The sequence below is a fragment of the Drosophila arizonae genome, chromosome 4 (assembly GCF_054131065.1).
Source record: "Drosophila arizonae isolate 15081-1271.41 chromosome 4, UAZ_ARI_1.0, whole genome shotgun sequence".
Lineage (NCBI taxonomy): Eukaryota > Metazoa > Arthropoda > Insecta > Diptera > Drosophilidae > Drosophila > Drosophila arizonae.
The window spans coordinates 16,596,563-16,624,382 of record NC_142924.1 but is presented as its reverse complement, the minus strand read 5'-3'; the positions used below and the strand labels follow the sequence as shown (position 1 = coordinate 16,624,382).

Sequence of the window (27,820 nt, the reverse complement as noted above, 5' to 3'; positions counted from 1 at the left end):
CCTGAAATTTTGTATATATACGCGGGTTGACCACCCACTTCCAACGAGCTATGGTAGATATATGTCCGCCTATAGGGGGCGTGGCAAACCGCAAAAGTTTATATCTCCTACAGTTTAAGAGCTAGAAGCTTCAAATTTGGATAGTTAAGTTACTGGTAGCCTCCTCTATCGACGCCTCAAAAATAATTTTTAAGCCTCTTTAGGGGCGTGGCATATCGAAAAATACCCTGTAATTTTCACATTTTTTGAGCGTAAGAATTAAAATTTTGTATTTAGGTAACCGGTTGCTCGTTCTAAAAACTGGCTAAAATTGAGGAGTCTACGGGCACTAGGGGCGTGGCAATCGGCATTTACAGTGCCCGAATTGCGACATTTATATGCGTCAGCCATCTATTTATGTATATGTACACATAAGTAGGCTTAATAGGCATTGATAGCACGGAAGGAAACATTTTTATAAAATTAATAAAATATAAAAAAGCTAAAATAACAAAAATTTGCAATTTACAAAAAAGTGTTTTCAGCGGGATTTGAACTCGCACCAACCCAAACAGCATGTTTGTCAAAATAGCTAAAATAAAGATCGTCGGCGCTTAAGTGCCATTCAGTCAAGCTCGCACCTTCCCAATAAAATATCTATTTTATAAAAAACGAAATATGTATGAAAAAATAAAAAAAATAACACTTTACTGTGGTTCGAACCTCCGCTACTCTAACATTACTTGCGTCGCCCTTAGCACCCGCGCCATTGCTTTGCTCGAGCAATCAGTTGCTAAAATAGAATAGGTTAATAAGAGAGCGTCATCAGACAAAACTACAGTAACGGCTAGAAAGTCCAGAAATCAATCGAAATTCTAAGAATGTGAGAAAAGGCGCGCTTCTGTCTGTACGCATAGAATAGACGATGAGTGTGTGCACAAGCATAGGAAAATCGCGCTGATCTGCTGTTAGCTTGAAGCCGGTATCCAATGTATGGATATAAATATATAATAAAAATCAGAGTTGTATAAATTATATATGTATGTAATTTGAATGCAATAGCTATCGATGATTTTTCAATTTTAATGGCATCATGCCGTGTCTTTTGCTGCTCACTAGACTTGAAAATTGCACTATATACTCTGGTTGACAGCGTTTGGGCTGTGAATGAGTCTTCTGCTATCGGTATCGCCCGATTGCAACGTTCTTACTTGTTTTAATTTAATTAATTTAATTTAAGGTAATCGCCTTTCTATGCGATTTTCATAGTGTTACTATTAATTAATACAGAAATGAGTATACATATTTTCTTACTCTTTTACTATTATATTTAAATAAATTTGATTTATTTCATTTTATTTTATTTAATATTTTTTTCTTATCTCTCTGTCTGTGTCTTTCTCTCCCATTCTCTCTTTGGCCTTCTCTCTATTATTCCTTTACTTTTGATATATCTTATATTTTATTATTAGTTATGACATTATCTCTCTAACTATCTTCCCACGCTTCTGGCTTATGTTTCATTCTATTGTCATAGCTTATTCGGTACCCACACTCATTCTATTTGTCCCTTCATTTCTCTTTTATTTTTAGCGTAAATTATTATTTAATGATTATTATTATTTTTTTTTGTATTTAGATAAAAGAGAGCTGAAATGCCTTCAATTTGCTGTCTGCTTTATAGCTTTAGTTTAGCATTATTTATTTACTATATATTCTCACTCTCCTTCTCTTCAACTTTTAATAAAATTCTTCTTCAATCTTCATATGCTACTAATTTTCCTTTATCTCTCCACTTCCATTAGATTTCTACTATTTCAACTCTCTCTTTCACTCTTCAAAATACCGCCTTTCTATGCAATTTTCATAATCATTAATTTGAGTAAAATCTTCAACTTGAAAGCAGTTTATAGCTGTATGCATATATTATATACATTTCAATTATCAAAGTGCTTTGACTCCTCACGCCTCCTTCTTTTTGTATCCGTCTACCTATCTATCTATCCATTTAACTATGCCTATATAATATTCACATTAATTAATTGTTAATTCTTATCGGTTTTCCTCAGAGCGGATTTTCTTTCGCAAACTGATTATAAAATGTCATTTAGCCTAATGAAGTGCCATCATCATCATCATCAAGTGAGGCGCCCAGTGGCTCGTCCACGCCAACACATGTGTGACAGTCGCAATCCCTTCCAGCTCTATGTAGCTCTACACAGCCCATGTCAATTAGAGTGACAGTTGCCATGGACAGCATCGATAGGAGTAGGGGGAGTCTGTGCCCTACTCTCTCTCTCTTTCTCTCGCTGCAGGGAGTGCTAAAACTGTGGGCCTTGCCTATGACCTATCCATCTGCACATCCACTCAGACACGCCCACTTTTTACGCCCGTTTTGGGTAATTACATTTGTGAGGCTGCAGAGGCCAATGGCGACATATGACAGAGGACGGAGGACAGCGCATGGACGGACAAAATGTTCATCAACTGTTGTCAAACGCATTGCGAAAATTGTGCGAAATTTAACAGAACACATAAAACATAAATCAATAACTGGGCAGGGTAACAGGACAACAGGACAGACATGGGACCGACATCAATCAAAAGGCTGTAGTAGGTTAAATGAGCGTAGGGGAACAATCGAAAATTGCCCGCATGTCCAAGAGAGAGAGAGAGAGAGAGGAAAGGTGTAGGAGGCAGAGAGAGGGTTGAGGCAAGGTAGCAGAAAAAATTATACAAAAGAACAGACATGAAATTAAGACGGATCATTGATGATGCCGATGATGAGCATCACAATAATAATGGTGATGATGATGATGATGATGATGAAAGAAGCCAGAACAAAGGCGCTGCAGGAAAGTAAACCAAAACCGAAGAGCCAAAGAACCCACAGCCAAGAAACCCTTCCGCTGCTTTATGCCTGTTAGACACAGAGAGAGAGAGAGAGAGAGATAGAGAGGGTGAGCGGGAGAGGGCGTCTACTCCTTTTGCGGGTCCCGCTGCGATCGCGTGTTCTTCTTCAATTACAGCGCCATTATACGAATGCGGAACGTTTACGGTGTCGAAGCCGGCCGCCGCAGGCCTTAGGATTGAGGCCTCTGGACGCACAAAGCCGCCGTTGCCGACGACGGCAGCTTCTCCACTTGCCAGGCAGACCCCTTTTTTCCTCTCATTTGTTTTTATTTCTTTTCTTTTGGTTATTTTCTTTTTTTTTTTGTGAATTTGCAGCGTAATTCAGGATTCTGGTTGCTCTGTTATTATCGTCGGGCTTCGAGTCTTGGAGCTGGGGCAAGTTTTTGGCGGCTTCTGCTGCTGCTGCTGGGTAATTGCCCCGATGTCGAGCACAGCAGGCGGCGATATTAACAACAACATCAGAGCAGCTCTACGCAGATGCCCAAAAACCGAAAGCCTGGCCGCTGAGCCTTCAAATTAAAATACAATCAAATTTCGAATAAAGGAATGTAATCAATATAACACATATAGCCAAACATAAATGCTATTATATATTAAAAGAAAGCTTGAGTTCCTTACAATTTTATGTGTTTATCTACAGGGTATCCCACTCGCATTATACTGCATTTCGTATGCTCTAGTTACAGGGTATAAGGTCCACTGTAAAGTGCCCAGCTCTTAAGCAAATAAATGTCAATCGCATTTGAGTCTTGTACCTACATATGCATGTATTTACATCAACATTACATGCTTGTAACGCTTAACAGCAGTCGATGGTACGCTTGCTCTATTACACCAACAAGAGCAGCAGCGATTGCTGTTACAACTACAACAGAACGCCCGTTCCGTTTCCAGGCGTAGCGTGCTCTGCTCTTAGCTCTGTTAACTGGCAGCGACATGAACCAAAGAGAGTCAATGTTTTTGTGTTTCTCTCTTTTCCATTCGTACACAAACCATTTTTGGTACAGGTCCAAAGGCAGCATTTTGTGTTTCGTATGCTCAGTTCGTTTCTGTACGCCCATCGAGTTGGTCGTGTCTTCGCTAAAGACTCGCATACGTATCGCGTTTTGTGACTGTTCTGGAAAATACGCGGGCAAACGTGCGTCCTTAACAATTCATAAATAAACACAATTGACTGAAAATTTGTGTGCCAAGTGAATGAAAACCGGTATGGAAAGTGTTTACGAGAAGCGTTAAACATCAACAGCAACAACAAAATATTTGAAATTTATTTCGTCTGTGCATTGTGTGCAACGAAAAGCAAGTGCCGTTAAATACAAAACCGCCCCGCAAACAAAAACAACCACATAAACAACAACAACAACAGTTACACCCCAAAAAGTTGCCGCCGCAATCGCTGTCGCTGTCGCCGTCGCCGTCGCCGTCGCCGCCGTCTCAGTCAGCGTCGCTGTTCGCATTTGGAAATACAAATCGTGTTTTGCGCTTTAGCATTTTGCAGTTATTGTTGTTGGCCCGTAGTTGTTGGTGTTGTTGCTGTTGTTCATTCGCCAAGTTATTTACGTCGCGTCGCGCAAGCAACAACAACAAAAAATTTACAATTAAAATTACGCGCGCTACGTCAAAAAGTATCTGCAAGGTACACACACACACACACACACCCAAAACATACGCACGCCAAAAATAAGCGAAAGAGCGAGAGGGAGAGTGCGAGAGAGTGGGTGTTTGTGTGAGCGAGACGGAACAGGTCGCACAATATGCGCAAAATTCAACTAAAATGCAGCATATCAAGGCTGTAAAAAGTTTTACGATCCAGCCTTAACGCCAAGCGAATCCCCCTCAAAGCCCCCGCCTCAACAAAATAATGTCAGATACAAATTAAGGTCGCCACCTACGTTGCGTTGTGGCACCTGAGAGCAAGTGTAAAAGTCTTAGCAGCAGAGCAGCAGCAGCATCAACGAGGATAACCCACCCACAAAGGCCGTAAAACATTTTGGCCAAAGCAACATTTACAGTTACACTCGCTACACAGTCGCTCGTAAATAGTCAGGCAGAACAAAACACAAATAAACCAACAACAATTGTAGTTGCAAAAAGCAAGCAGCAGCAGCAGAAGAAGAACAAGTAGAACAAGCAGCGGAAAATAAATAAATAAAAGAGCAGAGATGGCGGGCAATATTGTCAAATGGTGGAAGCACAAAATACTCGGCGGCTATAAACAATTCTCAGGTAAGTCTAAATTGCACAGCTATGAAACTTTAAGAATCGTGTAGCTTAGCTGTAAACAAGCAGCGGAACATATGTATTGCAATCTATCAAGAAATATATACATATGTATTCATATGCTACATATTGCTATATATCTTGAATTTATAGTTGCATTAAAAAAAATGTTTGTCTGTTTTGAATTTTCCATATTTTAAATTAGTTTATAAATATTTTAAACATATTCAATCATCAATTTAAGCACTGGCCTCTGGTATTTTTGGCTTGAGTTATAAGCTTTAAGTATGCGTGTTACATGCATTCGTATATGATCTTCTATATGTGTAATATACATTTGTATTAGTTCTGTATGAGCTCTAATTTACTCTTATATTCAAGTGTTTAACATATAAGCTTAAGCAGAGCTTCAGTAAGCACTTACAGACATGAGTTGTATATATGTAACTCTGTTAAGTCTCGAATATGCTCTTATACTTATATTTATATGCGTCTTGTATGCATCTGCCCAATGCCGCTTTCAATATGCACATATTACACACATATATGTACTGCTAAACGAATATAAGCTGTTGATTGATTTGATCTATTACCAAACTTATATTTTTATTCTTATATTTGCAACTGTTATTCACATGCATTCATTCTAATATCATTATAAGCTGAAGTCTGTCTCGTATGAGAGTAAGCTGTGATTCTATTAACTGCATGTCTTATACATATGTCTTATATGCACTGTTATGTATTGGCAGCTGGCATAGCAAACAATTATGTTTTTGATTTTTCATCAATTTGCTTTATAAATTGAAAATTTCTAAGAAAAGCAGCTGTTTTTAGCCACTCAAACAGTTGCTGAAAAACAATTCAATTTATTGTTATGTGTATATATTTTTCTTTCAAATTATTTAAAGTAAAAATTCAACATTTTCTGTTAAACGATCAGCATCAAAGCATTTCCATGTAGCTTAATTCACACTATAAATATTAATTAACTTGAGAGAACAAACGAGCACTAGCCACATATATAGGTATATCTATATGTTTTAGCAGTCTATATTAGTTAGACTTCCATATGTCTCTAGAAATGTTTTTCCCCTTTACTCATCGAATGCAGCAGCTCGATCTAGATATGTATAGGTGTGTGTATTTGTTTTTGTTTTTCTGTAACCTAGTGCTGCGGCACTCAGTGTGCTGCTGTCTAAGATATAAATTTGAAGATTCATTCAGTCAAGGGCTTCTCCCACATCCTTTTCCAATAATTACACACACACACAACGAGAATAACAACGGCAAATGGAAAAGAAGAAAAAAAGAAAAGAATTGTAGGCAATCGACAGAGCGCTGCGTTCTTTATCTGCAAGATACACAGAACAGGGCGGCGTTCGCTTGTGGTCGATAGAGTAGAAGAAGAAGAAGAAGAAGAAGCAGCAGCAGCAGCAGTGAAAAAGACGCGCACAAAAATAGAACGTAGAAAATCCAAAAACAACAACAGCAACAACAACACCAACAACAACTCACAAAACATCAAAAGAAAACGACGCACGAAAAATAAATAGAAAATGGAAAAACCAAAGAGCACCGACCAAGTGGCCAGAGAGAAAGAGAAAGAGAGAGAGAGAGAGAGAGAGAGTGACAGAGAGGGAGAGGGAGAGCGGGAGGGTTGTAGAGCAGCTGCTGCAGCTAGAAAAACTCTGATCGAATTCATGATCCAATCGCATAGCTAAGAGACTCTCCAAGCGCAGAGTATCACAATTGTAAATAAATACAAGCTGCAAGCGACCTTTCTGCACAAACAAAACGTCGTCGTTGTGGACGCGACACATCAATCAATCAATCAATCAACCAACCTTTTTGCTGCTTCTTCCTTTTTGCTTTGTGGCAATTCGATGGAAACGTTTAGCTGCAGCTGATTGTGGTGTGGTTGATGGTAGTGGCAGCAGAATTTGGGGCTGGGGGTTACAATTACGGCATCAATTAAATGCCAGGGCAACACTTTGAACCCTTGGCCAAGGCTCCCGCTCGAGCGGGTTGCCTGGCATACCGCAAGAGGCCCCAATACACTAATTGCTTGCAGATGCTGGCCCAGTAAAGGACAGTGAACAGAAAGAGAGAGAGGGAGGGAGGGAGAGAGAGGGAGAGCGAGACAATTCAAAGGAAACCCAAAGGCACGCCGAAGCATGCAACAACTTCAAAGAAAGCAGCAGCAGCAGTAGAAGGCACAACAACAACAACATCAGCAGCAGAAAAGTGAACTGAAAAGAAAAGCAACAAAAAAAAAAAAATCAAATAAAACAGCCTAAAGAGAAGAGCAACAAAACACATTGAAATGCCGAACGAGCGAGCGAAAATTTCTTACCTGTTGCAGGTAGAGGCAGAGCGCTAGGCAGAGGAACAGCGGCGCGGGTAAGCGGAGGTCCAAGGCACACGGGCAGCTGCTATGCCACAAAAACCTTTTAAAGCCCTCACGTTGATAAACAACAACAACAGCAGCAGCAGCAAGCAGTTGTTGTTGTTGTTGTTGTTGTTGTGGAGTCGCCGCCACAAACAAAAATAATAATAACTGAGAGCGGCAAACGTCGGCGTCGGCGCGTTGCAAGGCAGCGGCAAAACTCCTCCATCTACAACAGCTCAGAGCTTCGAGCTCCGTGCTCCGAGCTCACGGCTCGCAGCTCCATCTTCAGCCGCAGCAGCAGCCGCAGCTCCAACCAGTTCCGCGCTTTCAACTATGCCAAACATCTCGGCGGCCATACACAAAAGCGGTTTAGAGCCGACGATCGACAGACGGCGGGACGGATGGACGGACAGACGGATGGACAGAGAGACAGATAAACAGACAGACAGACAAACGAGCGTACGTTGTTTTTGTTTTTCATATATCTTTCAGATACACACAACACGCGCGACTGTGTGTCTATGTGTGTGTGTGTGTGTGGCTGGGCATGGCCCGAGCTGAGCCGCGGGACAAGCTGCGCTTTGCGCACTGTTCAAAAGATGCGCTTTTTGCTTGAAGTTCGGCAACACACAGAGGCCGTGCACCGCTGCACAGTGGGGCAAATGCAATGCGAATGGGAGAGAATATGAATAGATTGCTTTTATTTATTATTTAAAAAAAACAAAATTATATACATAGATTTGAAACATCTTATAAATTGCCTATGAAAAATTGGATTTGCTATAGTGAAGAGTTCTGTATTGTCACAGTTAAAAAGTAACTTATAGGGAAACTTCTGTGTTAAGTAATTAAATTTACATATTTATAAAATAATTAAATGTTTTATTTTTTTCTTTTTTTTTATGATTATATATAAAGAAGATATTTTTAATGTTCATAAAATAGAAGAATTATTAATGAATTATAATATCAAGATTTTTAATTCACTTTAAAAATTTAATTTATGCTATTCTTATATAATTTATTAGCTTTCTATTAAATAAATGAAAATAATAAAATAAACTACAATTTTAATATCATTATATTTATTTATTACTATTAAAATTATTAATATATAATCATTATTTTTATAAAAATCTGCTACAAATTTGATAAAATTTTCTATAAAAAAGATTATTATTATTATTTTATTTATTTATTCAAATAATTATATAATAATAAATAAAAAATAAATGAAATAAAAAATTAACTAATATTAATTTAGCAGTGCAGGACTTATTATTAATTAATTTATTAATTTTTATTAATAATTTTAGTGTATTTATTATTATAAAAATCTTTGCCAATAATGGGACCTATCTATAATTATATTTTTATGTATTATATAATTTCGCTTAATGTTACTCAGCTTTCTACCACTGTGACTGCTGGCGAGTTTCGCAACTTTTGCCTTACCTCTGGCTTAGTTGTTGTTATTATCGTTGTTGTGAATTACGGTAGAAGGCAACAGGCGATTCCAATGGCATTCAGGCAACGGCAGAGGCTGAGGCAGAAGCAGAGGCTGAGGCCGAAGCCGCGGCAGAGGCAGCCAGTCGAGCAGGCAGACGCTTGACAGGCTCAGGCTTCAGTCTTCGCGCCGTGGTGCATTTTGTTTTTTGTTTTGTTTTTTTTTTTTTTTCGGGTTGATCCTACAGAGCGAAACTCTCTTTAAGCAATTTTCGTAATATTAGCCAGGAAGTTGGCGTTGCTGTTGCCTTTGTCTTTGCCGTTTGCCGTTTTCGTTTGCCTTTGCAGAATTGGCTTTGCCAGTGCCATTGCTTGGCATGCCAGCGACCTTATAAGGCCTGGACTGGAGCAACCCTAGCCGAGTGCTGGACACCAGGTCCAACTGGTTTTTACTGCCTTTTGGTATTCCTTTTGCATTTTGGTAACTCTTTTGGCCTGGGCCGCCAAAAACAATGCCGCCTGTGGCTGAGATAAAAAGCTGTTAGCTTGTAGCTTCTGCATTTTGCAGAGCGGCGGCAGGAGAGTGAGAGCAGATAGAGGGGAGAGGGGAGGACTGTCGGGGAGTGCCTCAATCAGAAGATATATGTAATGACTTTTCGAGGTTTTTGTTTTGCTCGTCAGAGTTTGTTTGTGTTTTTGTTGATTTAGCAATTGGCTTCTTGGAAATGTGCCGCCAGAGTTCAATGCGCAGAGCGAGACCACTGACTGTATTAGAGTGAAAGAGATAGACTCTTTAATATATAGCCTATATGTAAATTGTTAGTTTAAACATGAACAGCTGTCGGCTAACTTCTTTTCAGTTACTTTCAATGAATATGATGGAAAAATCATGTTACACAGTCAACTGTTAAATGCTACGGCCACCCCCACCCCCATTTACAGCTACAGTTACCCCTCTCCCCCCAGCCCATACACCTCGTCTCGCTCTGCAATTTGTGCGCGGTGTCGGTGCGTCTGACGTCTGATTGATAAGCGCGCTTCGCCTTATCTAAATAATATTTAATGCACGACCAGGCCGCTCCAAATGGAGTGTGTCTAAGTGTGTGTGCGACTGTGTGTGTGTGTGTGTGTGTGTGTCTTGAGAAGCGCACATAGTGAAAATGAAATTGAAAATAATACAAAACGCTTTGTCGGTCATTAGCTTTGAGTGGACGCCGCTGCCGCATTTGGGGATCGTCGTTTTGGGGGTCCGTTGATTGTGTCAAAGCGAAAAGCCGCCAAAAACACATTCAGCGAGAGAAAGAGAAGGTAGAAAACGGAGAGAGAGAGAAGTCGAGAATGCTTTGGGTGGATCTGTCAGCCCCAGCTAAAAGCTGTGCACAATCGTAATGCAAAGCCAAACTGCAAAACCAAAAGTGGGCAGCTGAGAGAGTTTGTTTGATTGAATACCCTGTAAAAATTACATAGAATATGTGAGGGAGGCAAAGTTGTTTAAATAATAATAAATAATTATTATAATTAATTAATAATTAATAATAATAAAAATAGTAAAATTAATATTATTAATAATATTAATAAAATTTATATATAAAAATAATAAAATCGACAAAAATAATATAAAAAAAAAAATATAAATAAAATAAAAAATTTTAAAAAGTGAAAATAAATATTAAATATTAATATAATTTGCAATTTTACATACAATAATTATTAAAATAAGAGTAATAATTGAGATAAATATAAAAAGCAAGCAAAAAATAAAATAAAATAAAAACAAATCATTACAAAATTATTATTAATATAAGTATAAAATAATAATAAACATATAATATTATAAAAAATATTAATTAAATTAAATTAAAACAAAACAAAATATTAGAAAATTTTTATAATACCGATAAAATCAAAATAAACGTATAATAATATAAAAGTATCAACAATAAAAAATAATATAAATAAAAAAAAAAAAATTGTATATAAAAAAAAAAAACTAAATCTGCATATATTAAACTCCTTTATTATAGGGTATTCAGGGCAAACATATTTGTGTTTCTGCTCAGCTTAAAATGTGAAACCAAAAGTATTCGCCAGAGAGATAAAACTAAAAGCGTCCAACAAACCAAACCGACGACAACAAAAGCGTACTATAAATGAGTGTGTGTGTGTGTGTGTGTGCGGGTGTGTGGGTATGTGTTTGGTTTTTTGTTTGTGGGCTATTTGGGCGCTTGTCTGTTTTCAGTCATTGTGCGTGTGTGTGTGTGTGTTTGTGTGTGTCAACGGCACACAGACACTTTCCGCTTTTGAAGTGGCTTTTAATTGATAAAAAGCAAAAAAAGTAAAAAGAGAAGAGAAATAAAACCAGCTGAACTAAAAAAAAAAAATAAACCCATAGAAAAAGGCATTACACATACGCCATGGTGGCCATGCAGCTGATAGCAAACGCATCAAGTGACAGAGACAGCAGCGACAGCAACGACGACGACGACATTGATATTAATTCCCACGCTGTTGATGTCCCATGGGCGAGTGGGTGGATGGGTGGTTGCTTTGGCTTTGGCTGCTTGGTGGCATTCCAGCACCACCAGCGAGTTAAATGATAAAACGTGTTGCAAACGCTGCTGCTGCTGCTGCTGATGTGTGTGTGTGTGTGTGTGTGTGGCAGTTATAAAATGCAAAACTGGCCAAGTTGATGCTGAGTGCTTTTTTGGGCAACTGGTCGACAACAGATAATGGATGGCTAAGAGAGTGGGGTGAGGAAAGCCTATGCAATTGAATACAGAAATTTTTTAAAATCCACACAGGATTTTTCGGCATTAGCCTAGGGATCAAAGGCTTTAAGATGAGTGAATGAGATTGAGACTATAGTTTGAGCAAGTCTTCTATACAATAACTGAGCACAATACATACAAGACTTAATATTCATTTATAGCTTCAATAGTTATACGCTTCGGTTAAAGTGAACCTAGCCACGCCCAGCTTTAAGTTCAACTTCAGCTCTTTATATATCTGTATATATATATATATATATATATATTCAATCCTCTGCTGTACCATGCGGCGTATGCGTAACGAGGTCCTCCATTGTTATTATGATTATTTGTAATGGATGTGAATTATTTTGTGCGTGTGTGTATCTGTGTGTGGTTGTGTGTGTGTGTGGCCAGCATTGTTCGATGCCTTTAGCATTTGCTTTCCAAACGGTTTATTGTTTTTCTACCATGTGCGTGTTAATCATGCTACATTGCAGCCATGCCGCAATAATCATAAGGAATAACAACAACAACAAGAACAACAACAACAAGAACAATACCAGCAACAACAACATCATTATTTTAGATATTTATGTATTTATGCATGCTGAAGCGGGCTCTTGTGGCTGGTCGCTCGCCCTCTCTCTCCCTCTCTCTTCCTCTCTCTCTCCCTCTCTCTTTCTCTCCTCAGCTCTATTGCCATGGCTCTTGATAAAAATTTAATGTAGCATGTTAACAAGCGAGCCGTTATGATTACACACACAAACACACACACACACACACACACACACACACACAGGGAGCTGGAGGGAAACCCACAACAATAATAGCAAATGGCAACTACAACAGCCAAGCAATTCCAATATAAAAAAAAATTCTGCAGTCCAATTTGCCATTTCAATGATGATGGCGACGTCGTCGTCGTCGTCGTCGACGAAGCGAAGCAATCGACATACCCAGACCCAGGCCCAGACCTCTACACAGTCCCCAGTCTCCATTTACCCATTACCATTCGCAATCGCATCAACATCCGCATCCGAATTCGCTATAGGTGCGCCGCCGTCGCTTCAGGAAATGAATAATCAATATTCAAAATTGAAATTCTCTACAAATTGGCAAAAAAAACAAAATTAAATATCAAGAAAATTGTAAAGAAATCAGCGAGATAAAAAAATTAATAGAATTATGGCAGCTATTGTAAAAGAAATTTCATTTAAATGGGGCAAAGAAAACGTCGAGATATAATATTATAAATATCATTGAATTGTTATGCATCCTGCTGGATTTTATAGACTTGGAGCTAGCTGAGAAATTGAAGGTGATATATGGTTTTATTATCAGCTATAATTCAAAAGCTATATATTCATAAGCTTTTAATTAATGAGTTCATTGCTCACGAATTTTAGCTAGAAAAAGGCTGAATTTGCTCTGAAGCAAGCTAAAGCTTTGATGTGCTTTTATAGATTTTTAGAATATAATTTTATATAGCTTCTGCTTAGGTAATTCAGGATTGAAGCTTAAGCTGAATTAAGCTTTAATGTGCTTTCAAAGCTGTTGCCAAGCACAAAATGAAGTGTCAGCTTAACAACTTTCATGCCCAGCATAAACTCTATCTAAATTTATGTATATCGAATAATTTACGATTAGACATTAGTTGGCTCTATTGATGTGTATATGTATATAAGAACAGCCCCCAGCGTTACCAATAAAAGCACATATTACGCAATAGGGCCCGTAGCGCCAAGCCCTATGAGACTTTCATAAATAATTATTATGGCTTATAATTTATTGCACAGCAACAACAACAGAAACAATAACAATCATCGTTACAGAAACACACACACACTCACACATATACTGCATTATATGAATGTGTGTGCTGTGTTGTTGTTTGTAAAGTTGAAGCTGCTTTTGGGTCTGATGAAAAGTTTTAATCGCTTCGAGCTTCAATTGTGGCATAGAGTAAAACTCCATCAATGGGCTTTATCATACATTCAACTCGCTATCGGCGTGAAAAATCCAACGACGTCATAAATTTGTAGCGCCAATTAATCATTTTCTGTGTATATATATATAAGGGTATTCATACATACATATATACGGATTGAAAGCAATCTCCCGGGCGTAAAACTTTTTAATGCATCACAATATAGTATATTAAATAATTGATGGCGTCTCTTGCAGATACATTTAAAAACTCACAAAAGTGCTCTAGGCGGGCGTGCTGGACTAGCAAGTACCCTGTCTTATACAAGTAGTAATGTTAACTCAATATATGTTAAGCATATGTTGACCTTTATTAACATAGTTTATGTCAATTTTCACTACTTTTAGCAAATGTTATCATCTATCTGTTACATTTTCCTTGCCTATTTCGGCTTCTCAATATATCAAGGGTATAATAGAGTCCGCATCAGTTGTTATATTCCATTTCAATTTCAGTTCCAGATTTATATCTCGCTAACGTTGACGGTTTGTTGCGGGGCAACAAGTGCAAACTGAAAGCGGGTCAGCCACAGTCAGCGCACAAAGTATTCGCACCATATTCCGTAACCGGGGTAATGAGCACGCGCACAGCATTTCGTTGTTAAATGGGTAGCTGGGTGGGGGCCGCAACGGGGCCAAAAGAAATAGCAGCTCGTGCCTTTGAATTCATTAAAGGGTATATCATAAAACCGGTCACAGGTCAGTGCGGCAAAAGGCAACAAAGATGCCAACTCCCGGGCCAACTATGATAAGAATGCTTATCAAAAACGAAAAATGTAAAACGCAAAAACAACAACAGGAATAGAGGAGAGAGGAGAGAAGAGAAAAGGGTCCCGAATGAGCCCTAAACAACAGAAGCCCAACAATTTTTATTACTTTGACAAATGCGCGAGGGTCTGGGATATTTTCCAAGAATTTTGAGTGTTATTTATGTGTGTACAGTTAATTTGCATCCCATTGATGTCGCGCCCGCTCATTCACAGAAAATATGCTGAAAGAGGCTGAAGGAGAGAAAAAGGTTGAAAATATATTTGATGCGTGCATAATTAATACTTGAGCGAGCGACTGTGAAGAAAGTGAGAAGAAGTTGGGCAGTTAAGCGGCTTCGACCTAAACGGAAATGCGCCATGAAAGATTCTTTGAATACCAAAAACTGAAAGAAAGACTCAAAAACTCGACACTCACTCGAACCCACAGCCCAACCCAATTCGAACCCAGCCAAACTGAGCTGAGCTGAACTGAACTGAACTGAGCTGAGCTCAGCTGAATCGACATATTTTTTCAACGCTCTCCCGCTTGGTCATTGTTTGTGTGTGTTGGTGTGTGTGTTGTGGACTAAGCTGGCATTAAATTTTCATGCTTTAAAGAGCGGCTCGAAATAGGCTTAGGCCAGCGTGTCTGTGTGTTGGGCCCGAAACCGAATGGTTTTCACTTGAATTTCTGTCGGCGGCCATATAATTAAGGCGCACACCGGCAAAATATGAGTGCAACACTTTGTGGCACAGCGAAAGAAGAACCTGCAATTTGCCAGTTGCCCGTTGCACGTTGCCCGACTTCAACTCCGACTCCGACTCCGAACCGAACCGATGCGATGCGATGCTCATTAAAAAGCAAGAAAACAAAAATAACATACATGCGAGCATAAAGCCCAGCCATGTTGGCTGCCTTCTGCCTTCTGCCTTGTGCCTTCAGCCAGCCTGACTGCTGCCAGCTTCCTGCTGCCTTCGCCCAAGTCGGGCTGCTGCTGCTGCTGCTGCTTGCCGACTGCAAACCTGACCAACAAATTGCGGCGCGCTGCCCCCAAAAGTGCCACAGTTAATGGGCACCAAACAGCATCTACCCAAGTTTTACCTCAGCTGCTTGTGCGCACCCCCTTTTCTCGGCCCAAATGCTTCGTGTCTGTGTTAATTTGATATGCTGCAGGCGGCAGGAGCCATCGCCATCTGTCAGTTCTATAGTTGCAGCCCAAGTTGGACGCTAGATGGCGTTTAGTCACAGAGGGCGGCTTGATAAATTGCTGGCAAACACTAGACCTAATGGCTGTCATACTAAACTACTACTCTATCAAGCTGCAAATGAAGAGGCTATGTTAATAGCAGCTGAGTATGGCTAACTTAACAGTGTGCTTGTATGTTAAGTTAGCGAGCTCTTATAAAGTAAGCTGTTAAGGCATAGCTGCCATTTAACATTTGTCTTGCTGGAAGGCTAACAGAGCTCTTTAAAATCAAACTGTTAAGTAACATAACTTATGCCAGAACTATTCTATAACATTCTAGCAATTCCATTCAAGTTTTTATAACTTTTGCAGCAACCTTCTGTAATCAGATCTGTGAGTGCATTGCACTAACTTTACAAACAAACAAACACACAAATTGTAATTTGTTTAATTAGTTTTCGTAGAAAGCTTCAGCCGCCCTCACGTTCCATTCCATATATACACAGACATCTATGCACATATAAGGCTGTTGATGTCTGCATTATGTCCTATGTGCTTCCGGTCTGAAATTGTTTAGTCACTCAAAAGTCTGTTCGGACACGGGCCAATCGTCGTCGCCTGTCGGGAAAATGAGGGAAAATTCTACGAAATTGCCGCGACGAGCCACATAATTCACTTTACGATTGCCGATTGTCGATTGCCAAGGGGAGGGCGGCAGGCAGCAAGAACATTCGTTTTTTTTGCTCTTCTTCTTCATTTTGCTTTCTTGACGTATATGAATTGATCATTATGTAAAATTATGATTTGTTGCGTTCAAATTACAAAATTTGTTACATATTCTGGCGCGTAGGAAGTCGCAGCTCGCACGCATGACTGCCCCGCCACGCCCCCCGATAGAAGCCCCATCCCACTGGCAGTTGCGCCAATTTCAGCCAACCACAAATCATTTTTTTCTCCTTTTTTTTTGCGTATATTCAGCGGGTTATATGACTCGACGTTCGTCGTTTGGTGCGTTATAAAAATTGACTTTTCGCAAAACGATAAACGAGAATTATTGCGCTGCGCTGAATGTGAGCAGGAGTAGGAGCGGGAGCAGGAGCAGGAGGAGGTGGAGGTGGAGCAATGGGCGGAGGAGCAGGGAAAAATATCACATATTTACGCATAATTTGTGCGGCCCTCAGTCGAGCAAGGCAACATAAAAATAGTCTATGGGCCAGACCAAAAATACGTATTTATTCCAACTCACATGCAATTTGTGTATGCTCTACAAAAAAAAAAAAAAAAAAAAAAAAAAAAAAAAAAAAAAAAAAAAAATAGAGAGAAGAGAAGAAAAATGAGAAAAGAAAAAAACAAATAATACAGAAACGATGCTTCCTTGAGGTGCTATAAAAAGCGAGCAGCTGTAGCCGATAGAGCGGATGCCGCTGAGAGCTCATCAATGACCAAGTAATGCCTAAGAGCTAACTGAATAGCTACTAAATGCAATGAATAATGCTTTATGAATAAGTAGAGTATGAGCTGATATATGTTTTATATAAGCTCAAAACTAGTTTTGAAGAGTGAATAATACAATTAATATGATAATGATATTTATTGCTCGGTTTATATACGATATCTGAAATTGGGAAAAGTACCAAAATAATATTGCATATGTCATATGCCAGAGTAAACTACCTATCTATATATCTATGTATATGTGTATGGTATCGGAACAATAGACAAATTATTATCTAACTACTAAAAGATAAGATGCCATAAGAAATATAAATTAATTTATATATCTATGTACGTATACACAGTATATTTATCTTTATAGCAATGATTATTTTATCTTTCCATTATCAATTTATTCATCGATTGATCTTTCCATCTATATATTTATAAATTTATCTATCAATATTTCTAAAAAATTTTAAATATTTTTCTCTTTAATATATTTATATATTAATCGTACTGAACCTAAACATATTAGTCTGAATTTTATATAAATTATTTTAGTCGTAGCTCATGCCTTAAATTCCATTTATATCAGATTTGAGCTACTAAAATCCATTGAATAGTTTGGCCTTTATAGCCACTATACACTGTAGTAGCAACAGTAATTTATATGAATATATCTATCCCTCTCTCTCTCTGTGTATGTGTAGTTTTTTTTTTCAAAACAACTGCGCCTAATTATCAACCCAGGGATGAGTCGCCTTTTCGGCTGCAGCAAGATACGGATATTCATGCCACAAGGCTCTGAGGCACTCAGTCTCATCGTGAGTTCTAAGAAAACCTGACACATTGTTAGCAGCTATAAAAACGTCAGCAGGCAGCCAGGCGGACAGACGGGCAGACAGCAAGACAGGCGGACAGGCAAGCCAGGAGATATAGAAGCGATACACAGCCAGGACACATGGCGGGCAATCTTTCAGTTTGGTTTTTCGGGATTTTCGTGGCAACAAAAACAGCATGCAATCGAGAGAGAGAGAGAGAGGGAGAGGGAGAGAGAAACATAGCGACGCGACTTCGTTGGCGACATAGCTAATGATGGGTAAGACGAAATGATGGCAACATCGTCGTGTGTGTCTCACTTCAGCTGCTGGCAGGGGGTAATAAGAATCAACCCCTCGTCTTTACACTCAGCCACTGCAATGCAATTGATTTGTGTGTGTGTGTGAGTGTGTGTGTGTGTCTGTGTCGAGCAGTTAAAACTTCCGCCTGCATAGCTCATAAACCGCATGCACAGCTGCTCCAAATGCTGCGGCTCCTCTTTGGCTCTCATTCTCTGGCTTGGTCTCTCCCACTGCCTTGCTCTCAATCTCTCCCTCTTCTTCTCTGCCCATGCATTAGCATTGCCTTTGATATCAACGAGAGCTGCTGGAGCCGCACTTCCGCTCCCAGTCCACAACGCCAACACAATGGCCACCTGATAGGCAGGTGTTGTCCGTTATGCCGGCTGCCTGTGGTCGGCCCGGACTGTTGCTGCAGACGAGAGAGCTCCGGCTTTGGCAATTCGAGGAAACGCTTTGGGTGTGGTCGCATGCTTGAGTTTTGTTTCTGTTTCTCTTTCGATTTCAGTTTCAGCTTCAGTTTTGGCTGCCAGCATTTCATAAGCCAAACTAAATTTCAATTGCCCCGAAACTGAAATTCCCGGTCTGGGTAACGTTGTAAAGTTCTCATTAAGCTGATTTGCCAGTCAGCCAGCCAGCAGTGTCTCCGTCCGGGCCCATATAATGGATTTACTGAAATTGCTTGCCCGAAAGAGACAGATAATTGGTCAGGTCGTTCAAGTTGCTTTGATGTACACACAGGCACAATATCTTAATGTCGTTTGATTGATTTGAGGAACTTGTCTCTGTCTGCCTGTGTGTGTGGTCAGCTGAAGATCAAAGACAGATTTATTGAGAAATATTGTGTAGTTTAATGAGTGTCAGAAATTTGGATTCATTAAATGTGAAGAGTTGTCTGAAAATGTAATTTAAATACTATATACCTCGCTGAGAAGAGATTTATGGATCATATCTCAAGCTGATAAGCATGAAACTAGGCCTATTAGATATAAAAAAAAAAAGGATTTCGCTCGTAGGCCAAGGACTGAACTATATAAATGTATAAACAAAATATTTAAATCATATTTAATAAAATAAAATTTTATTTTATGTTAGCCTACGGTACCTAGCTAAACTGAATGGGTGGCATTCATATGGAATACAACCTTAATAATATTAAATTTCTATTTGTTAGCTACGATCTGAATGGAACTGAATGGGAATCCATATGTTATGCTGTTTAGCTGCTGTTAAACAGTATTTAACAGAACATAAAAATGTTAGTGAATAGGTTTAGCATAACAACTGCTAAGCCCATTCACTAACATATATATGTTAATATGTTAGTGAATGGGCTTAGCAGCCGCTTAACAGTTCTATGTAATTATAAGAAATAGTTTCATGTTGATTCAATTAAAAAAGTATTAAATGGTATATAGATCTAAGTTTTGGCTCCCACTCTACGTTTGACTAGATACGCATTTGTTTAACTATTTCTTTATATATAAATATGATATATATACATTTATTATATTATATACATTTAGTTACATATCCAAGTTTTTCATATACACAGCTGGACTGCATTGAATACTTAAGACCTTTGAACTACTTTGAGGAGCTTTGAACCCTCGATCAATTTGTTTTGCCTTGTTAGCTGTGATTGCAGCGCTTTGCATACACATACAGTGGACACTTACTAAAGCGATTGTTGCTGACAGTTGCTCTGCCTCCACTGCTGCTGCTGTTATTGTTGCTGTTGTTGCCTGTGTGTCGCTTGCCACTTGCTGGCTGTCATTTGTAGAATTTATGACTTCTTGTCAATGAAATGCCACCCAAAGCGTTTGCCATTGTTGACACCAGACACAGAGACACAAACACACACATACACACACACACATCTATACACAGATATAGAGACAACACACAGCGAGACATTGAGACATTGCCGTCGCATAGCTGCACATCTTTTGCTGCCATTTTCAATTTCATTTGTGCCACAATTTAAAATGCAAAGCACATGAAAAGGCGAGCGGGCGGGCGGGCTGACTCCATAGAGCTCCAGCGCCTTCTTCATTGCACCCCTCTCGCATTGTCAACGTCTGTTGGACTTTGACAAATGCCGCAGCGTTTAGCTAGGTGCTAATGGGGCGTTGGTGGTCCGCCGGACCTGCACGGCGGATGGTACGTCGGCGCTGATCCGCTGGGCCCGTTGCTCGCGTTTATTGAAATTGATGAGCGGCCAAGTACGTGGGGCAGCTTAGCTTAAATCTACCCAAAGCCATTGCGGGCCTACGTCACGGCCGGTGCCCGTTGCCTGACTTTGACATTGATTGATTGTTCGGGCAGCGTAATTTATATGATTGTATTAGAAGCGCATCAGCTGGGCCGCAGTTTCCTCTACGTCGCTCAGTTATTAATCGTAGTTGCCTCGGCTCATTGTTATTTCAACAGCAACAACAACAGCCTTTCCTACAAATAGTTCGTTTTTTTTTTGTTTTTTCGTTTTTGTTTTTTGGTTTTTCGTTCATCAAAAGTACGTTGGCATATCATTTTTAATGATCCCAGCAGTAGCAGTGCCCTTACTCTTTTCGCTTAAGCCAGTTCATCGAGGCCTTTAATAAAAAAATAGCTTATAAATTGTTATTTATGAAAAGGTCAGAGCAAAAGTTACAACAGCTTTTAATGCTCCGCGTAAAATTTGACCTTTACTCTACATAGAAATTTCTTTTAAATTAGATGAGGATTTAATTTTTTATTTTATTTTATTTTATTTATTTATTTTTTTGAAAATACATATATCTTAAATATTATATTATTTTAACATAAAACAATATTTTAAATTCTTTGTTAATTTTTTTTTTTTTTTTTTTTTTTATAATAAAAATTATATAAATTATTTCTGCCCACTGTAAAATATATATTTGATTTGAGACAATATATTTCTGGTCTCTCATTATTTACAATTTTATTGAAAAACAAGCAATTAACATAAATTTCAATTACACTGCACTAAAAGTCAACAGATTTTTTTGCCAAGTGTACTTTATGTAAAATTTGTAACAAAAATATTTCCCAATAGAATTTCATCGAGCTGCGAGCGCATTTTCCACAAAATTTGATACTGAAAATATGTTGCCGATAACAAAAACACGTACAGAAACCACAGCCAGGAGCAAGAGTAACAGCAGCAGCAGGAGTAGGAGGAGGAGCAGGAGCAGGAGTTGGAGTTCCCTGGCTGCCTGCTCTGTTGCTCCTGTAGCAATCCTTGCAATTTGGTTTGCTGGCAAAAATTTGCATTTTATTTATGGCTAACGTTTAGTGTGTACAGAGCGGGGCTGGGCGGGACAGGGCGGGGCAATAGACGCGGCTAGATTTTCAATTTAGCAGCTGCTTTAAAAAAAGTGGCGCTCCAATATTTTCCGTCTTTTTTTTGTGTTGCACTAACTTCATTAGGCGTGGAGGCTGTTGCAGACTCTTGAAGCAACCCGCAGGCAGCAGTTCATCTGCGGCACCGGCGAAAGTTTAATGTCTTTTCTGGCTAATTGAGTAGCCGGACAGACGGCGGGCAGTCGCGGAGGAGCAGCAGGCGCACGTTAAAAGGCGCTGCCAAGTCATGCATCTAATTATGGAACAGCACTAAAAAAAATAAACTTCAACTTTAAAGCTATTCACTGCAGCGTGAGTGCTTTACTACTCCATAGAGATAGAAGATTGGGCAAGCAGTTGCCGTAGCTGTGTCTGCCCCTCTCTCTCTCTTTTCCCCTCTCTGTCTGTGCTGGACTCTGCCCTGGTGTTAAATGCAATTAACGGTTACTTCGACTGCTATACGGTTTCGTTGCGCGGTCAGCCATTAGGATGGTGCAATGCCAATGGCCAAGGCAGCCATAAATTTTATATGTGTTTATATATATACTATATAATGTACATATATATTATATATGTATATATATATATTTTTTTAAAGGTAATTGAACAACTTTTTGGCTGCGAGCTGCTCGAAATTTACAATCAGCATTTTAATTAACTTTTCGCATTTGATTAGTGTGTAGTTTGTTAGGTAGATTTTAATTGGAAACCGTCTATAAAGTGTACGGAATTGCCATGCTTGATTGATTTACAGAAGAATAATTAATTTATTTTATACATTATAACTATATTACTATATAATATAAATATAGGTAAAAAAAAAAAAATTAATAAAAAAAAAATAAATAAAAAAAAGAAATAAATTAAAAAAAAAATATATATAAATTCGATATATTCTTATATATATAAAATAATAAAAGTAAATTTGTTGTTTTTTATATTTATTTTTTAATATTAAATCATATAACAAATTTTTACACACAACATATAAACAAATATTTTTAAAATTATTGTTTTTCGTATATACATATATATTTTTCACATTGATTAACTTTTATTTAAAAAAATATATTTTTAAATAATATGTATGTATACTTCGTATTATCATTGTTATTTTTCTTGTTAGAATATTATTTTATATTAAATTTGTAAATTTGTTTTTAGAATATTATTTTATATTAAATTATTTAATATTTTTTTAGAATATTATTTTATATTAAATTATTTAATATTTTTTTAGAATATTATTTTATATTAAATTATTTAATATTTTCCATATATTGTTGTGCGCCCCAATTTTCTCGAGTTGAGACTGCTTCGTGTTTCAGTTCTCTCAGTTTGACTGACGAACGGTCGCCTGTGTAATCAGAAATGTTTTCCAGCTCCAGTCAGACATCGCAAATCATCTCTAAAACCAGCTGTCGCATTTGCTCCACATCAAGTCAAGATGAATCTTTCAATCTCTGCGAACATTTTCCATTTTTTTTGCAATTTTTTTCTAATTTATCATTCAAAGGCAGCCATTAAATAGCTGCTGTTCATTCCGAGTGATTGGAAATGCTTAAATAAACTCTTTTAATTGCCTGGGCGTCTAACTCCAGACGGAGGCCGAGGCTTAGTTTATGCCAGTTCGGCTATTAAGCCGACTGGTTCATTGAATTAAGATAACGGACGTTCACAACGAGTAATGGACAGAGTCAATTGCTTCATTGCTTTTAAGCCAAGCATTTCTCTACCTCTTTCCATCTCGCTCTCGCTGTTTTTTCTCTCTCTGCTCGCCTGTAAATACTAGACTAGAGCTTAGTTTTTTTTTTTTCATGCATTTAACGGCAGGTAGAGGCAGCTTCTGCTCTAGCCCTGGCGCCAGGCATCTGTGCGTCCGGTCCGGTCCGTCCGTCCGTCCGTCTGGGAGCCAAATGGCGGCCACATAGCGCCCATAAAATCATACATATAGCCGGTGCGGACGCGGACCACAGGCAGACACCAATGAAAAGTTGTTGCGGTTGTATCTGTATTTTGTATCTGCAGTTGTTGCTTGTATCTGTATCTGTAACTATGTATTTCAAGCTGTTGCTCGGCAATTAAACTTTGTGTCTGCATCTATTTTTTTTTTTGTAAACTGCCATCAAATAAAATTAAAGTTACTTTTGCTGGCATAGATGGAGTTGTAGAGGTTTTGTAGAGGAGCTCGGCGCTTCAAGGGGCGGGGCTGGCCAATCCATGGCTCTGATATTTCCGTGCACTTAAACACTTAACGCCATTGTTTATACACTTGAGTGCACTCGGAGCGCCGTCTTTTGATGTGGTGTGAAAAGTCGCTGGGCAAACAACACACAAACACACACGCTCACACACACGCACACATACATTTGAGACTTTGAGACATTTTCTTTTTAAAGAAAGAAACACGCAGCAAATCGAAAAAACATATCCGTAGCAATGCTCATAAGTGTTCAACTAAATGGAAAAGCATTTCTTTTAAGCGTTGACAAAACAATAAAATAAAATACAAAAAAAAAAAAAAGAAGAAAAAAATAAGGAGACGCTTATGCTCCAAGCAGATTTGAGTGTTTGCCATATGCCGCATGCCACAAACCGTTTTTTGGTCCCTACACGTTTCGATGCCTGGCCGTTCGTAATGAAGGTATTGTTAAGTCCTTCCCGATTGTGCCTTGGCGTGAAAAGTGCCACTGAAGAGATTTCCGTTAAGAAAAATGTCGCCGCCGCCGCCCCCCGGGGAGGCGTGGCAGCGTTGTCATGGCCAATTTGAGGCAAGCAATTTTGGCGCTAACGAAAAGCTATAGAGATATCTGTCGGAAAATGCGTACTGTGTGTATCTATTAAGCTGCATGCATCTGGCTAAGTGGCAGGGAAATGGATGGCAGCCGCAGTGCCAGGCGACAAAGTTGTCAGTGACAGTTTGGTAGTAGACAAGAGAATATAAATGAGGAAACATTATTATAAGAGAGAAATAAACGAGTGAGAATGGATAGAAATTATTTGGAAAATAATAAATATTTATTATATTTTATATGCAGAAAATTGTTTTTTTTTTTTCTTTTTATATAAATATATTATTTTGTATTATTATAATATACTATATTATAATTTATTTTAATTTATAAATCAAATATACTTTTATCTAAAATTGGTTAAAAAATATTAAAAGTTAATAAAACATTAAATACATAATAATTTTGCGATATAAATATATCAAAGTTATAAATGAGACTTTTATACTATACATCATACTTTATTTATATATAAAGTACTTTAATTATTTACTTCATAATTTAATTTTAATTTTGCTAGCAGTTATTAATATGATATACTTTTGTTAATTGACGATTTGATTTAATTTTGAATTGGATAAAAATATTATTTTGCATAAATTTGATTTCAATAAATATTAAATTTAATTTATATTGATTCGGAGATGAAACTATTAATTTCTTTTATTTTATTAAACATTGAATTTAAAGTAAAATATTAATTTTAATATTTCTCTTAATTTGCTTGGTTTTTATGTTTGCCTTACACCAACATCTATTATTTTGCTACTCATGTCGGGTGTATCAGAGACAAAACTGGGTCAATTTAATGCCATTTTTGTGGCAAACAACCATTTACTAAGCAGCACGTTTGTTCTGGCAGTTGTGGCAAAAGTGAAATGCCAATGTAGTCAATTATGGGCCTTACTCCATTTTGGATACCAGTTTCTTATGCCCTTATATCTGGGTATTGCTGCCGCATATCCAAATGCCACCTATCGGAAAGGTAACTGCCAACTGCCAGCTGCCAACTGCTAACAATGCAAAGCCTCCCAAACACGGGCAATGCCTGTCACATTCCTTTGCCTTTGCCGTTGCCTTTGCGCTTTGCGTTTTGTGCTTATTTTGCGTGTTGCTGTTATCTAGCTGTGCGGCGGGATCCTGGATCCTTGTGCCCCAGCTGGCAACAGCTGTCAACCAGGTTACGTGGTGCCGGGGTACGTTCGGGCATAAATTTAACCCATGCCACGCCAAAAGCGAAATGAGAATCGCATAGAAGACGCAGCAGCAGAGCGCCCAGGCACAGGCAACAGCACATGTGTTGTGTTGCCTAATTCGATTTCAAAGCATACAGCACCAGCTCCTGCGCTTCCTTTTTGCAACACTCAAGACAGAGCAAGAGACAGAGAGAGATTGAGAGTGAGAGAGAGCGAGAGAGCAGCTATCCAAAGTCAAATGGCAGCAGCAGCAGCAGCAGGAAAAGACAAACATAACATTGAAACGCAGCCACATCGATACGTGCCTGGCATTTGGCAAGTCGGATTAATTTCATTTTGTATCTGGCAACTGGAAGCAAAAAATAAGGGGAACTCCCCCACACAGTGTTGCCCCCAGCCTGGGCTCGATCTGTGCCTGTGTCTGTGTCTGTGTCTCTCTCGGTGCTTGTGTTTGTTTTTCGCATTGGTCTCTCAATCTCGTCGGGGTCGTGTAATGCTCACATTAATTTGAATTGCATAATTTATTCCGCTGCTAAAGAAAAGAAATTAAGTCAATGGCCCAAGCAAAATAAGCATGAATATCGATTACAGAGACGAGCTCAAATGGCCCCATTTGGCACCCGTTCCACCTCCCTACTCCTGCTTGCACTTGAAGTGCTCCGCTGTCCATGAGACTATGTCAGACATTGTTGTCGCTCGGACTGTGAAACAACCCATTTAATTGGTTAAATTCAACACGTACGCACATTTGTATTCATTTTTGGTCTCATGTCTCTGGAAATTGGATTAAAGACATTAAAGACTGCGTTGAGCTCGTCTCGTCGTATCCATTGTCCAACTGTAAATTACATTGCATACACGCATTTAGCACAGAATGCCACAAGAAGTTGGTTAGTATGCCATAATCGTATGGCGACGCTTTATTTATAGCATTAGCGCATATTAGGCCTAATGGGCATAACATACGGCGTTATCCATACAAAATGAGAGAGGCTGGCATATATTTATATAAAAAGCAGCAGCTGAGAGAAAGAGAGAGACAGAGAGAGGGAGTGCGAGGGAGAGTGAGTGATATATATAGAGACTAAATTGCTATTAAGGTTCTTGTGACAGCGCTGTGAATGTGATCAAAAGTTATGCAGGCTGTTGGAGCTCTAAATAGGATGAGAGAGGCCGAAAGAGAGGGAGGGAGAGAGAGAGAGAGAGTGAGAGAGTGCTAATGTGAGGATATTATGTTAGGGATTAATATTTGTGTTATATTTATATTTTAATATATAGAAGCAAATATTAAATTATTTAATTGGTCTATACTTCTCAAAATTAAAATTAAATTTTATGTGAATAAATAAAAAAATGTAAAAAAAAGACGCTAAAGTCATAAAATATAAAATAAAACAATTTTTTTCTATTTAATATTTCCTTTTAACTTTAATCCTCCTCTTCTCTTTCTCTCTCTCTCTCTCTTTCTCTCTCTCACTTACCCTTTCTCCCTCTCTCCCCCTCTCACTCATCCTTCTCTCTCTGCCTCAGTCCTGCACTCTACCAAACTTCTCATTACCTTTATCTCTTCCCATCAAACTATCAGCTAACATGATTTACCACATATCCCTAAATACATCTCAGCTCCATCTCTGTCTTTGTTTTCTGCTTATGCCATAGAGATTCACTGAGGCATTGAGTCGAGTCACCCTCGCTCTATTTTTTTTCTTTTATCTGATTAAATAAACTGATTGATGGCATGCCTGATTGAAGACTTCATTCGGTTGTCATGCCTCAGGTCTCAAGCCGCTCAAGCCCTGCCAACAACAACCTTTTCCACACTTGAAAACTAATGCAACCCTTTCTCTCCACTTCTTATTCTACTTGCAGGTGTGTACCCGAGTGGCTTAAAGTTTGAGCCCTGCCTTTGGGAAAGTGATTTGGGCCACCCTTAAAGATGTCTGCGGCATGGTCTAGGGTGGTCGCATGCTTCGATTTACTTTAACATGTGCCCTGAAAGTAACTGAAAATGGGTGGATTGGTTGTTGATCAACAGACTACAGAGTATGCTTGAGTCGTGCATACTCTACGGGTTTGTTTTAGTGGTGTCTTGCACGCTTTCACAAACTGGAATCTCAGCGTGAACGAACTGCGCTCAAGAATTTTCTAAGCATTATAATCGCATTAAAGCGATAAATGACCAAAATCGATTGAGGCAAACGCCGAACGCTGAACGCAGTCGACACTTTTGCCTATTTAGTTTATGTTTTTTTTATTTTTTTCTGCTTCGTTTTCGCTTTCGAGTAATAGAAATCTGTGAGGGTGACT

The 27,820-nt window shown here is 38.6% G+C and overlaps 1 protein-coding gene across 1 annotated transcript in view; it reads left to right on the top strand.

Moving 5' to 3' along the window:
- Positions 1–3,915: 3,915 nt before the first annotated feature.
- nkd (NKD inhibitor of WNT signaling pathway naked cuticle) overlaps positions 3,916–27,820 on the top strand; it is a 48,941-nt gene continuing 25,036 nt past the window's right edge. Inside the window, exon 1 of the mRNA XM_089468699.1 lies at positions 3,916–5,118. Within this exon, the coding sequence (XP_089324825.1) occupies positions 5,055–5,118 (64 nt within the window). The 5' untranslated portion in view covers positions 3,916–5,054. The remainder of the gene's footprint in view (positions 5,119–27,820) is intronic.